The sequence below is a fragment of the Prorops nasuta genome, unplaced genomic scaffold (genome assembly GCF_024137725.1).
Source record: "Prorops nasuta isolate Cenicafe-Biocafe unplaced genomic scaffold, Cenicafe_Pnas_1.2 PNAS00004, whole genome shotgun sequence".
Lineage (NCBI taxonomy): Eukaryota > Metazoa > Arthropoda > Insecta > Hymenoptera > Bethylidae > Prorops > Prorops nasuta.
Genome location: NW_027116801.1, coordinates 4795562 through 4809368, shown reverse-complemented (window position 1 = coordinate 4809368; position 13807 = coordinate 4795562). Strand labels below are relative to the sequence as shown.

Sequence of the window (13807 nt, the reverse complement as noted above, 5' to 3'; positions counted from 1 at the left end):
AATTAAAAGTTTGATACGAGAAACGTCTCTAAATGCAAGTAATAAGAGATTTTGAAAAAATCTTATAAAAAAAAATAATATTTGTTTTATAGTTATAAGGATACAAATCTTGTACCTGTACTCTAAGTGTTTTAAGTGTCGGACCCTGCATAGTAATTATTTATCTATCTAATATAATAGCATGACCGATGAAAGTGAGAAAGGGTGAATGAGAAAGCGTGCAAAGTAATTAAGGGCTCTGCCTTTTTTGTTACTCTTAATGATTGTATATACCAAGCAACTCTATTAAATATTAATTTATCTAAACCATCAAATGAGATGGGATACAATAATTTATAGTTAGTAGATGACCTATCGAAAGCTTTACACGGTCTATCGTGGATGCACTTAATTTGCTCCAAAGAAAGCGTGAAGGTAATGGAAAAATTATCTCCATAACTGTATGAGTTATTAATATTTTGCAAAAGGTCTTTTATAATCTTAATTTTATTGGCACCTAGAAAACTGTTGCAAAAATTATATCTCTTATGACTATATGAAGATAATGAAGTTTTCCATCCATGCTCTAAAGTGATGTGCTTCATCTTACATACAGCTCAACTATAAAGTGTGTGGTATACTTTATAAATATATATAAAATTTTAATTATTCTTTTGCTTTTATATTTCCATGACCAAAAAAGTACGAAATAAGTAGACTACTATAGAAGCCTACATCTTGAAAAACTAATATAATCGTGCAGCAATAATGAATAGGTTTTAATTCAGAGGATTAAAATAGTGAGGTAGTAAAAGAAGGAAATCAGGAAGTTATAATTGGTGATAAAAGAAAATTGTATTCTTGCTTTACTAAATAATTGCTGCAAATTATTTACAAGTATGCACCACCGTTGTGTTAAATAATAAATGTAACTTATTAAAAATGAGCATAAATTCTTATGTACATTCATTTTTCAAGAAAGCTAATAGAACTTCTTAAAATAATATTACCAGAAGATAAACGTCAAATAATTCGAACATGAAAATCCTTTCACTAGGCACTTGTGCAAATGCATTGATATAAATTCACTTAAAGAATAGAAGAGCAAAGAATACACGTTTTAAAATATTTGAAGTTTGATACAGAATAAGCATAATCTAAGGTTATATGCAGGTGGCAAACGTTGTTGCAGTTTGACGCCTCAATGGCGAGATCCTAGCAACGGTCGTTACTTAACTCAATAAGCAAGGTGCCGTTTCAAACACCTAACTTTCCTTCCTTCTCATATAGAAAGTGCTTGATGTAAAATTTATCTAAATTATATGATCTTTCTCATGATATTAGAAAAAAATGAATCGTAAATAATCAAGGCAACAAATAAAAACTATTTAATATCATATATTTTATCAAATTTATGTTGCTGTACAATTACATAAATGTTTTCTTTGCTGATTTTGTCCAATTTGAAATTGAATTAAAATGATAAGATATGATGTTACCGCTGCTAATATCTGAAAAAGAAAATAAAATATTATTTATTACAGCGGTTACATAATTTAAGTTAAAAGTAGATTTATACCATGTGTAATAGGGAAGAATCGAAAGGAAAGATTCCATAAGCCGTAAATTCGACGTTTTGGTGTAAGAGTTGTTGAGAAAACTGTTTCAGCTGTACAGAAATCTTACATTACTAACTAAAGATTTTCTTTTTTTAAATAACAAATTACTCTTTACCTCTGTTTTGATTGTTGTTCCTACCGCATTATCCAGCAATTTATGGACAATAGTACCAGTTTTTTTAAACTAAAAACATTTGTTATGTATATAGGAGGAATAAAGTTATATGATAAAGACAGGTTATAAAAATTATTAGATCTTACTTCTTTAAGAATCAGTGTATTGTTGATGGTAGCTAAAGCAAGCGGATATAAAAGACATATTATCCACGTTGCTAAATCTATAGCGTCTATTTTTGTTAAGGGGTAACTATTTGTTACAATAGGCATAACTAGATAGTAAGCATTATAGATCAAAGAATAGAATGTGAGAGTCGTACCAAACAATATTGGCGCAGCATAAAATTCTGCGATCTCATTACAAATTTCACAAAGCATTGTGTGAATATATTTGAGCTGTAACAAGTTGCTAACCGACGAATCACTTACGCAAATACTACGAGCTGGTGTCAACAAGTTGTCATATTGGTGTTCGGTCCAATTTTTTCTTAATAAGTCTTGGATAGCGTTATTAACTTCTACAAGTCTTATAAAATATTTAAAATATTATTCCTTTTATTGTGTGTAAGTTAGATGTATCAAGTGATTATCTATTAGTATACATAGTTTACCTTGCATTAAAATAGGCAATTGCTAAGTAGTACTGGATGAATAACATGCTTACAAGGAATCCTAACACTGTATTTATTAAATAAAGCAGTGTATTATGATCAGATAAACTGAATATTTCCAAAATTAATAGAATTATATTACTTATAAAATTCAAAATTACAAAAAAGATCGATTTCATGAGAAAAGTTTGTCGGTGTATTAATGATTTAACTTTCCTAAATTGATTTTTCATCTCAATTACTCTACAAGTAATTCTCAGCATAGTCTTTTGATCCCAACAATACATTATGAAAATTCCACAGACACATATAGAAGTTATAGCATTCTCAGTGGATCCAAATCCTACAGAGAAAGGGGAGTCGTTCGCAAAAGCTGTTTCAAAACTATAAATTAGTAACTATTAGTGTTATGTTTATATATTATCAAGAATTTGTCAACATCAGAAGACTCACCTAGTTGAAACGCACACGTATTTTACAGCGACAACAACACATATCAAAATTAAATTGTATGCACTGCCAAGTCTAGAGTAAACAAATTGAATAGTCTCTTTCTTGTTTCTACTATTATTATTGACATCTGTATAAATAGTAAAAGTAGCAAGACCTAGGATTTTGAAACATATTAAAACAAACCACCACTTCCATAAAGAATTCGGCTTTTGTGTATTTGGCAGCATTTTATTTTTTGTCATTGTAGTTTTCTTGACATTGCTGCTTATAGACAGATCATCATATTTCATAATTTTATATTCTTTCTGGTCCTTTTATAAGTTTATAATCTGTTCATAGGTATAATTATGAAAATTTATTCAAATGTATTTGACATTTTAATTCTCATCCCAATGTTTACGAAAACCTTAAAAATTAATTTCTGAGAATACAAAATTTTTGTATGAAGATAATTTTCTTCAAAAAAGTTTTATTGCCCCCTAAATAAATGAAGTTTAATAAATAACTGATTATATGGAATATGGGCGATTCTTAGTTGCACGACGACTATACAATTTATAGCAGTAAACGTCTCACATGAGAGCTTCTAATGAGACTAAAGAGTTGCAATATTCTCATGGCACAACACACGATTGTATGAATTATTCAGTATTTATTGATCTTTGCACAACAAAGCTTTTAAAATGATAGATTTTATCCAGCGTAGAACAATGTTAACATTAGTTAATTTTAATTTTTTATAAGAGTTATTATTATTAATTATTTATAATATCATAATATATATAATTATTCCATATCACAGTGACTGCAAGGGAATTATCTGTCAACATGCTCTTTCTTTCTCGTGTATATCTGTGTGAGTCGACTATTTATAATGTCTTTATAATTTTCACATAACCTTTAATACTTTGTAGCCTCGTCGCATCGATTTTAATTACAGAATATGCATGAAGAAAAAATCTCTATATAACTATAATAACCAAATCAAATACTAATACTTCTTCTAAAAGAAAAAATACTTATATAGGTATATATTTTAGAGATACATATATGATTAATTTTAAAAATAATATTGAATTAATCTCCTGAAAGGTTAAAATTATTTTTTGAAATTTTTGAATATTTTAATGAATTTACTTCGTAAGATGTAGGAATCAACTAGATAAAAAGTATGCATTCTCTTAAGGGCCATATGATAAAACATAATAATGTTACATATAATTGAGAAAGAAAAATCCTTTCCTTATTGAGAACATTAGTGTAACTCAATCATTTTCCAATGACTTTTTATTTTATACGGATACAATAATACTCTGTTTCTCCAACTAAGGCGCACGAGAGTACCAGAAGGGCTAGGAAGCTTGCGCGAAACTAATAGTTAAGCCATCAGATGTGAATTGAATTAGCATACTACCATGCATATGAGTTACATTGTGATTGTAAAAAATTACAGCAAATGCTCAATTCAATAAATAGCGGTCACCTGTAGTTTGACTTCTGTTCAGTGATGGTAACGACATTACTGAAATATTTATTAGCTCGTGTATATTTACTGAAAATTGACGATTCATATGTTTTCTCCCACGTGAATGTTTTATTTGTCTTGAAAACAAAAATTTTATATTCATTAATCCATCTAATCTGAATTATCTGAGTAAAAAATAACTCTTTATCAATGCTTGATTTCTAGTAAAACTTTTTAATTAAAACTTAATGGTGGAAGTTAAGTCACAGTGTTTAAGAGTAGGTTTAGTCATATGCTAATGACATGTAACGAAAGGCTTTCTTCTTTTATAATTAATCTGTTCACTAATTTAAAATTCGAATTTCTTCAGAAAAAAAAACTAGACGTAAACATATCAGAAATAACTATTTTAAAAAGTAATATAAATAATTCTAAAAGAAGAAATATGAGAGCTACAGTAACAGAATTTCAATTGCTGAATGAGATTGATTTTTACTTAAAAAGGGAGAAGGGAAATGATCAAACTAAAATATATGCTGTAGCAAAATAAGCGGAATTTTATCTTCAGTAGGTTGGGTAGAAATCTCACATACCACTCAGTCAAGACTAGAAAAGGCGAGGTATTTTTAAACCTCTTAGCAAATTGCTTATATACCATAGGCTGAAAGCTCTCGAGATTTGATACTAAGTCCTGGACCAGTTTGAAGTTAGCACCCCAAATTATCTTTTTATAGTTTTTCGAGTTCAATCTGCAGAACTTTTTTGAAAAATAGCAAGGAACTGTAGAACTTGTCCAGGTGCTACTAGAACTGTTTGTTTTTTTTTCATTTTTAAAATTTGGGACGTGCTAACTTCACACTGGTAAATCCTGGTGGTCAAATAAATAACTCAGCACAACTGGCCCTTCAATCGATAAAATTTATTTTTCAAGCCAAAAATAATAAAATTTATAAAGCTAAAGTGCTAGGTAGAAAAAACTTAGAAAGGGGATAAGGCAAGAGAAATTTAAAATAATATATTCTAGCAGTGATTTTTAATTTTATTAACTTACTTGAAATTTAAAATTAGTTAAACAAACAGTGTCTCCAAATCTCCTAACAACGGTTTCCCTAATTATTATTGTTTTTAAAGGGAAACTAGTTTTAAAATTTAATGGTCAGCAATGTGAAAAAATGATACGATTGTTTGACAAACTTATGAGAGATTTTTCGAAGTAAGGTACTTAATCATTTAGTATTACACATTTAGAATAAATATGATTTCTAAAGGCATACCACTATAAAATAGTATAAGACAATATAAAATAAGAAAAATATAGAGTGACGTTAAAAATAATGTATAAAGATCTATTAGAATGTCATAAATAAATAAAATGTCGAAAAGTTTTAATTAATTACTAATAATATCGCAAACAATATAATATATAAATTTACTACATCTTCATTCTTCCACAACAATCGTATCCCCATTTTTAATTATTCCATCAGCTGTCATTATATTGCTAAGATATATACCAAATCGGAGTTTTCCATGAAATAATTCTCCTAATGTTCGTAAAGGCTCTACTGTTTTTTCACCATTTGTCTGATCAATGCATATCATCTGACATCTTGTACATTCACCACTTATCTGTTTTAAAAAGCCACAATAGACAAAGAAATATTAACAGAACTAATATATTTAAATTAACTAAGTAAAAATTCAAATTAATACCCTAAATTTATTTCTTCCTATCATAATAGTTTGCCAGTTAGTTTCTTGAAAGGGATGTCCTCCTTCAATAATAAAATTTCCTCTAAATCTACTTAGAACAGTTTCTTTTTTAAAATCTTTATCATGTATTTTATCTGTTAGCCATGAAACGCTTTCTTTATTTATTAATAAATACTGTGCTTGACTAGAAAAGGATAGTTCTGTAAAAGAGTAAAAAATAGGTAGTACGAAACGTATTTTAAATAGAAATCTATTTTCTCACCAGGCTTTTTACTCCCGAAATTGTTTTGTCTGATAAGCTTTAAGTTTGGTTGACCCACAGCTAGGCTCAACCATTCGGAAATTTCCAAACCACAATCAAATCCTTCAACTTTGTGCCCACAAACTCTACTCTGACACATTAAACCCTCTGAAGACTTCATTTTTGGATATTCCAAAGTTATATCTATGGATGGCATTCCTAAAATTAAATAGGTTTTAATTATAATCAGGTCTCTATCTTTAGTACCAAAATTACAAGCATCTCTTTTAGTTAAAATGTACCTGGGAAAGATAAAGTCAAACAGTTTCTTTTCAAATTAAGTACTGGTTTAATCAAACACAGTTTAATATTTTGTTTTTGAGTAAGAGAAGTGCCTGCAGAAGTTAAAATCATCCATTCTCTATCATATTTTAATCCTTTCATTCCTAATATCCAAGAATCTTCAATTTCGTATGCTCCGCATGATTTAATGGGATATATAAATATTTTTTTTAAAGTTATTTGTTCAGTATTTTTGGAATATTTTGGCCATTTCTCAAGTTTATTTATATGGTTTTCACTAAAGATTGAAGTTGATATTATATCAATGCGTTTTGAAGTATTAACAGTATTTTTATGTTTAACATCGTTAATCTGTATATCATTCTCAAAAGATTGACAGTACTTTCTTTGAACTAGAATTTTGTAATTATCCCACCAACTAGGAAGCTTATATAATAATGGACCATCTACAAAACATTTTTTAATCATATTCAAAATAGTATCTACATCTTTTATAGTAGACATATAACCAAACGAAATTCTAATTGCTCCAGTTGGTTTTCCATTTATTAAATCAGTAGATCCACCACATACGTATCCAGCCTCATAATTCTTTAAAATTTCTTCATTGGATAATGACAAATGTCGCTGACAAGCTCCAGGGTTACAGAAACATCCGGTTCTAACATGTATTTTAAATAGTGAAGCCATATTTAAAAACTCTACATAGCCTACATATTCGCCATTTGAACGCAAAATATTAAAAGCAATAATGCCACCTTGTAGATTACCATTTTCGTAATCGGTATCAGAATAAATTTTAACCACTGGTGTACCATTGTGATGGTGTAATTGTAATAAAGAATGGTGCAATATTCTCATAAGAGAAAACACATGTTTGGAAATTCTTTTCATAGAGATTTTCGATAATATATCAAATCCATATTGTAGTGATATTACAGATAAATAGTTTATCGTCCCATCTTCGAATCTGCAGTAAAAAAATTAAGTTATTTTTACTTAAATAAAATATAGTCGATAATTTAAGAATATTCTTGAAATTATTTGACTGCAACTACCTTTCATGCAAAGCAGTACGTTTCTTATGAAACATTTCAGAGCTTAGAACAACTTTAACAGTACCACCACCATAATATTGTTTTTTCAATACATCGGAGCTAGAATTTTTAACCAAAAGAGCCCCTAAACCAGTTGGATACCCAAACATCTTGTAAAAAGATAAACATACAAAATCTGGTTTGAAAAGCGATAAATTTAAATCATTTGTAGCCACAAAACTGGCAGCGTCAAGAAGAACATACCATCGTATATTTTTTTCATTAACAAAAACGGACAGTGAGCCTTTATGTACATTATCGATCCATTTTAGTGGGTATTTTAAACCTGAAAAATTACACTGAGCGGAGAACGCAAACAATGAATTTTTATCAGAATGCAGGTTATCGTTGAAAAATGTGAGGGGATTTTCGAAAATTTTAATGGCATCATTGTGACTAATGCTCGTTATTTTAGCGCCTCTCTCTGAAACTAAATCTCTCATCCCCAGCACTGACGTATGATTATCTTGCATATAAACAAAATGTCCAGCATTTTTTGCATCATTTGTTTTATTTCTATCAAATACAAAAGTTTCAGCTATCGTTTTTAGACTGCTCGTTGCTCCAGATGTAAATATAACGCTATATTCTTCTACTGAAGTATGAAAGTGCTCCAATACTCTATAAATTATAATAAATGAGATCTCCTAAGCCTTAGTTCAGGTTTGTTATATTATAGTAGGTATATATATATATATTTATTTGTTTTAAATATCATACGTGTTTCTCATTTGTTCAATAATATCGTGAGTATTAGCTCCGGCGACGCCACCAGAATGTGGATTAGCGTAGGTCATTCGCTGCATGTTTCCAATAATATTTCTCATTTGTGAATCGGAATATAGCGTAGCTCCGGCATGATCGGCGTAACATTCCTCTAAAATTAATACTGAATTTAATATAAATAACAAAAATTTTCCTACGTCATTCTACTACTATTTAATACACAGAGTGTAAACGTGCTGTAACTTGCTTCATTATTTTATATTATGAAGAATTAAATAAAGATTATATTTTTGAGCCGAAATAAGTGTTTTTGTTATGAAATATAATATTTATATAAATTTTTAAGAATATTTTTTGCTGCTAATTTTCTAGAAAATTTGAATAAAATGAGAATTATAGTTTTAGCTACACATTTTAAGTTGATTAATATTCAGCGATTAATTAAAATATAGATTTTTGCAATTATTTCTCATACAGACTCTGATGACCTATCAGATGAGGTCTATATTCGTTCTTTACAAATTATCGGCACTTTTAACTATCAGTAAGTTATTAAATCGATTAATAAAAAAAAGAAATGAATGGAAAATGTAATTATACCTTCAAGCCTGGAAAATTCCTTTTCAAAATTTAACAAATCTTCTTCATTGTATTCTGGTGTGTAGTTCAACTTAAGCTCCATTGTGTGTTCCATTTTGAAGCCAAACATCACTCAACGCATTCAGTTATCATACTGTTTGGACATACAGCAAGTTACGTAGAGGTACGTAGAGTCAGACAACCCATTACGCAACAGACTTACTTTGTTGGTGAATGGTGGATGGAGATAATTTCTCAAGCGTATCTTTAAGATACCGATGGTTACAAGAAAAGATGCTTAGTCACAAATATTATTCTCTATCCAAGCAATAACAAGACAAATGACGGAGGTTTGTTGAAATCTGGTCAATCTCTGTAGAGTGTTTAAAAACAATAAATAATAAAAATGCAATTTCATTAGATACATACAGGGCAGTTCATTTTAATCTAAGCAGCTAATTAATAAATATTGACAGCAGGAAAACATGTTTCACGTAAGATGAAGTCATTGACTGGACGTTGAATAATTGTCTGGAGATCACGTGAAGACGTTCTTGAACTTTCTAAGTAGTACACACTGTATACTTTTATATATGCTTGTGTAGCTGAAGGCTTGGATTAAATAGTACGTCAATATAATGCTTTGGAAAGCTGTCGAAACCAGCTGCAAGGAAATGTAACAACCTATAGGGTGTTCTACTTCAAAAAGAACTTCAAGAGTTATAATAATTATTTAATTGCAAGATAAAATATAGATACGCTACTGGTGAAGACAGATATTACTAAATAAGATACCTACTGACTGTTTCCTTTTCATTTGTTTCTGTTAAGTTAATTATACCCCAATAGCAAAATTAGTTCTGATTATATCAAAATTACCGGATTTCTGTTCGTAACGACGTTAACATGACTAATTTTGTGTTGCTTCCGGGAAACGCAATCTGCAAATTCATAACTGAAATTAATAATAGTAGAATAACGATTAGGAGCTTATATTCACAATTTACATTAAAAAATATTTAAAATTTTACACTGGAATTGCAGCATCAGTAACTTATACTAAGACGGCATATAGCTGTAATTTCCTAAGCGGTTTAACGGGAATCCGTATACCGACATTACAGAGCAAAAACTATTTCGCATGCAGCGTCGTCATTTTTTGACGGATTGTAAAGTTATTACAGGTTTTTGGAAATGCCAGAAGCTTATCTACTAAGTTACGTTAGGAAAATTAACAAAAAATGAAAAAAAATTTTGGTTTAAATAAATAAATTAACATTATTGAAAAACAACAATTAAATCGCAAAATCCCCCAACGTACTTTACTAGATAATGTTCATACGTTTCCAAAAAGTCCACATAAATGCAAATCCATCAAGAAATGACGATGCTGCATGCGAAATAAATAATGGAAGAATTTCATGTTAGCAACTTCCCGAACACGAAATTCTTCCATTATTTATTTCGCATGCAGCATCGTCATTTCTTGACGGATTTGGATTTATGTGGACTTTTTGGAAACGTATGAACATTATCTAGTAAAGTACGTTGGGGGATTTTGCGATTTAATTGTTGTTTTTCAATAATGTTAATTTATTTATTTAAACCAAAATTTTTTTTCATTTTTTGTTAATTTTCCTAACGTAACTTAGTAGATAAGCTTCTGGCATTTCCAAAAACCTGTAATAACTTTACAATCCGTCAAAAAATGACGACGCTGCATGCGAAATAGTTTTCGCCCTGTAATGTCGGTATACGGATTCCCGTTAACGAACTATTATTGGCAAAACACAAAAAAGTAAAAGTGAAATTTGCGACCTTGGATTTTATTACAATTTCTGCTTACTTCCAGGAATTAAATAATTGTTAATAATTATGGTAAATTACACAATCATTGTAAGCGGTTTCAAAGCCTTCGTTGTTGTCGTATTTAAATATTTATTTCAGAATAATCGTGAAATAACTATCAAAGAATATTTAAAATAATCATTTCATAAGTAAATTGATATTTTGAAATTATTATGGCATAGTGAATATTTCATGATCAGTTTAACTGTTATTAATAAAGTATTGTTTCTCAAAAAGTTAAACCTGTTCAGTTAATAATGAGAAATCATTTAGATAACAATCTGTTTATAAACCGAAGTACGTAAAACTGATTGTTAATATAAATGATATTTTTTTAAAACTGTGCTTATTAGGTACACTTGGGGCATAGACCTACAAGTGACGAGGTGGCCGAGTGGTTAAGGCGTTGGACTGCTAATCCAATGTGCTCTGCACGCGTGGGTTCGAATCCCATCCTCGTCGTTCTATTTTTCATTTTTCTTCTTACATTTTTTAGGCTTGGAATATAAAACCCATTAATTTTTAGTGCTTTTTAGGTTATTTTAATATATTTGTATTGTATTTAAAATTAATTTATGGCGAAATAATAGCAATAAGATTAATCATTAATATTTCGAATATATTAGAAAAATAACGATTGAATATTGTAAATGAACAATAAAGATTAAGCAAACTTCACCGTTCTAAGTTAGTTTCTTTAGGAGATCACTATAAAATAGATATTTAATCATTTCAATAATGCACATTTAAAGTCAAATTTCTGTGCCAACTCGACCAAAATACTAGAAGCGAAGAGTGTTGAATTTTGCACGTAATCATATTTATCGGAAATTATTTATGCCGCTGATTATGAATCCACATAAAAAATTTACAAATTAAAAATAGAACACCTATAAAGACTGTTTTTCATATAGCAATTTATAATCAGATGCATCTGGTCCTTAGTTTATGCATGATAAATGTAGATGACTTGTTATTTGTGACAAGAAAAATTACGATTTTTTGAAGTATAAGAATTTATTTAATGATTTCAAGAACAAGTATATGTATATACAATTTTCAAAATAATCATAAATATTGTGGTGAATTTAGGAGATCAACTATTACAAGGATTTCATATAAAGCTTATAAAATTTTATAAAAAAATTTCAACAAGCATTCGAGGTTAATGATGAATATGAAGAAAAGATCGAACTAAACTTATTGTTATGGAAAAAATCAATATACTGATTCATGTTCTCCGTACATTAGTTTCAGTACATTACAACACTAATTGTTATTGCCTGCTTAATAGCAGTATTTATAATTTAAACTTAATATAATATTTAAAGCTATAGTTTGGAATATGCTATACTTTTAAACATTTTAATTTTTAAAGAATCTAATCGTTAATGCGACACAGATTCAGTACCAAAGCCTGTATACCGATGATATCGAAATATATTACTAATTCGATAAAGATATTTCCAAAAAAAGCTATAATTCTACAATTTTTCTTTGAAACTTATCTTTACACTAATATATTATTACATTCAACTAAATCAATCGAAAAATATTAAAAAGATTTATAGAACAAGAGTTAGAATAAGAAAGCTGTGTAGAATGAAAATGTACAAATGAATAGAGAGCACAACATATTATTGGAAGTGTGTAGCAATGATATTTTTTAGAAACATTCAAATATTTTAAAAATGCTACTTTACATTCAACAAAAAATGGATTATTTAACTACAGTTAGCAAACAGGCACTGAGATTCTTCTAAAAAATGTATAAAAAATGTAACAAATAGATTTTATCATCTCATTAACTACATGTTCTTCCACTATTATTACAAAAATATCAAATGACTGCATAAATTTGTTTTTCAAGATAAACTCAACAGCAATTCAAGAACAAACTGATACAATCATCTAATATTAACAGATTTGACAGTGTTCCACATAATTTATTGCTGTCAATTCATTCAAAAAATTGTTGGTTTGTTCCAATTTGCTTAATTATATCCAATTTGTAAACATATAATCTCTTACTTATTATTTGATACAAAGATTTCTACTAACGGCAGAAATCAAGTGAAGTTTCCTTACAAAGTTTACATGAAATTGAATCTGTAAACATTTTTAATATTACTATTATGTACATAATTGTAATTGCAGTTATTTACCTTATTGTTTACGCAAGGCCTCAACGGTAGCCTTGACTAGTATACAGGTTGAACTTTTCTTTTCCTTTCCTGATTATTTTGAATAAAATTTCTAATATATAATAATTGTGAAAAAGTAAAGTTCTTTTGTTTTGTTAAGTTAGTTAATATCGAGATGCTATAATAGCAACTTATAAATGTGTTACATAATCCTCTAATTTATTTAGACTGACCCAATTGGCAGTTATATCTATCAGAGTTCTAGCTCCATTCTTTCTATATAAGATCTTTTACTGCAATTATACTTGGAATAAAACTTGTACTGAAATTTAGTGCTTATACTTTTACAAATTACAGAATTATTTACCTAATTTAAGAACTAAATGTTGCACTGGCTGTCATTTCTTTTATTAGATAATTGATACTGTCACCTGTCCTTTACTTGAAAGTTAGCGTTGCTTCTTTTTTCTGGTAAGAATCTTTATAAATAAAAGTCCCTGTAATTAAGAATAACCACAAAGTACTTTGCTTTATTGTAATTTGCATACATATATATGTAAAAGTAACAAAATACTCATCTAAATACTTATGTTAGAGTCACTTTCTTCAAACAGTATCAAGGGCCAGTTTGTGTAATTTTCTGAGACAAAGCTATATACGTTTGTTGATTTGAATGCTTCATACATTATACAGCTATATTACTATTGTTTAATGATTAATAAAATTAAAGAGTAATCCAACTGTTAACTAATTATTGTATAACCTATAAGAGTAAAGTGAACCTGTATTATGCTGATATATTGGATCCATTCCATCAATTAAACTTTTTGTAAACAGTTTTCATTTGTTTATTCTCTTTTGCCTTTTATCCTATCATAATTTACGATTAATAATACGAGATTTATTAATTAT

At 28.7% G+C, this 13807-nt stretch overlaps 2 protein-coding genes and 1 non-coding gene across 4 annotated transcripts; 1 reads left to right on the top strand and 2 right to left on the bottom strand.

The window, feature by feature from the left end:
• Window positions 1–1391: 1391 nt before the first annotated feature.
• LOC136772743 (putative gustatory receptor 28b) lies at window positions 1392–3308 on the bottom strand. Its single transcript, XM_066725870.1, has 6 exons — window positions 2780–3308; window positions 2327–2710; window positions 1860–2241; window positions 1714–1782; window positions 1559–1648; window positions 1392–1490 (listed from the first exon to the last, which is right to left on the bottom strand). Exons 1-6 carry the CDS (start codon window positions 3067–3069, stop codon window positions 1392–1394), a joined length of 1314 nt encoding a protein of 437 aa, XP_066581967.1. The 5' UTR covers window positions 3070–3308.
• A 1944-nt stretch (window positions 3309–5252) lies between these two features.
• mal (maroon-like) lies at window positions 5253–9126 on the bottom strand. Of its 2 annotated transcripts, XM_066725260.1 has the most exons (7): window positions 8925–9125; window positions 8319–8475; window positions 7560–8219; window positions 6501–7471; window positions 6220–6417; window positions 5958–6157; window positions 5253–5873 (listed from the first exon to the last, which is right to left on the bottom strand). In XM_066725260.1, exons 1-7 carry the CDS (start codon window positions 9031–9033, stop codon window positions 5685–5687), a joined length of 2484 nt encoding a protein of 827 aa, XP_066581357.1. In that variant the 5' UTR covers window positions 9034–9125; the 3' UTR covers window positions 5253–5684. The 2 variants fall into 2 exon arrangements, with proteins under 2 accessions (XP_066581357.1, XP_066581358.1); XM_066725261.1 differs by lacking the exon at window positions 5253–5873 and having other exon boundaries at window positions 5975–6141; window positions 8925–9126.
• A 2005-nt stretch (window positions 9127–11131) lies between these two features.
• Window positions 11132–11213, top strand: TRNAS-GCU (transfer RNA serine (anticodon GCU)). Its single transcript has one exon. It is a non-coding gene; the product is annotated as a tRNA-Ser (tRNA).
• The last annotated feature ends 2594 nt before the right edge of the window (window positions 11214–13807 follow it).

What these genes read in the sequence shown, in the direction of transcription:
- LOC136772743 (XM_066725870.1), bottom strand. Translation starts at nt 3,069, where the DNA reads ATGAAATATGATGATCTGTCTATAAGCAGCAATGTCAAGAAAACTACA. An exon ending in ATACACTGATTCTTAAAGAA is followed by an intron (nt 1,783 to 1,859) that starts GTAAGATCTAAT and finishes AAATGTTTTTAG; the next exon opens with TTTAAAAAAACTGGTACTAT. An exon ending in GAACAACAATCAAAACAGAG is followed by an intron (nt 1,649 to 1,713) that starts GTAAAGAGTAAT and finishes ATTTCTGTACAG; the next exon opens with CTGAAACAGTTTTCTCAACA.
- mal (XM_066725260.1), bottom strand. Translation starts at nt 9,033, where the DNA reads ATGTTTGGCTTCAAAATGGAACACACAATGGAGCTTAAGTTGAACTAC. An exon ending in ATTGAACAAATGAGAAACAC is followed by an intron (nt 8,220 to 8,318) that starts GTATGATATTTA and finishes TATAATTTATAG; the next exon opens with AGTATTGGAGCACTTTCATA. An exon ending in TAGGAAGAAATAAATTTAGG is followed by an intron (nt 5,874 to 5,957) that starts GTATTAATTTGA and finishes TTTTTAAAACAG; the next exon opens with ATAAGTGGTGAATGTACAAG.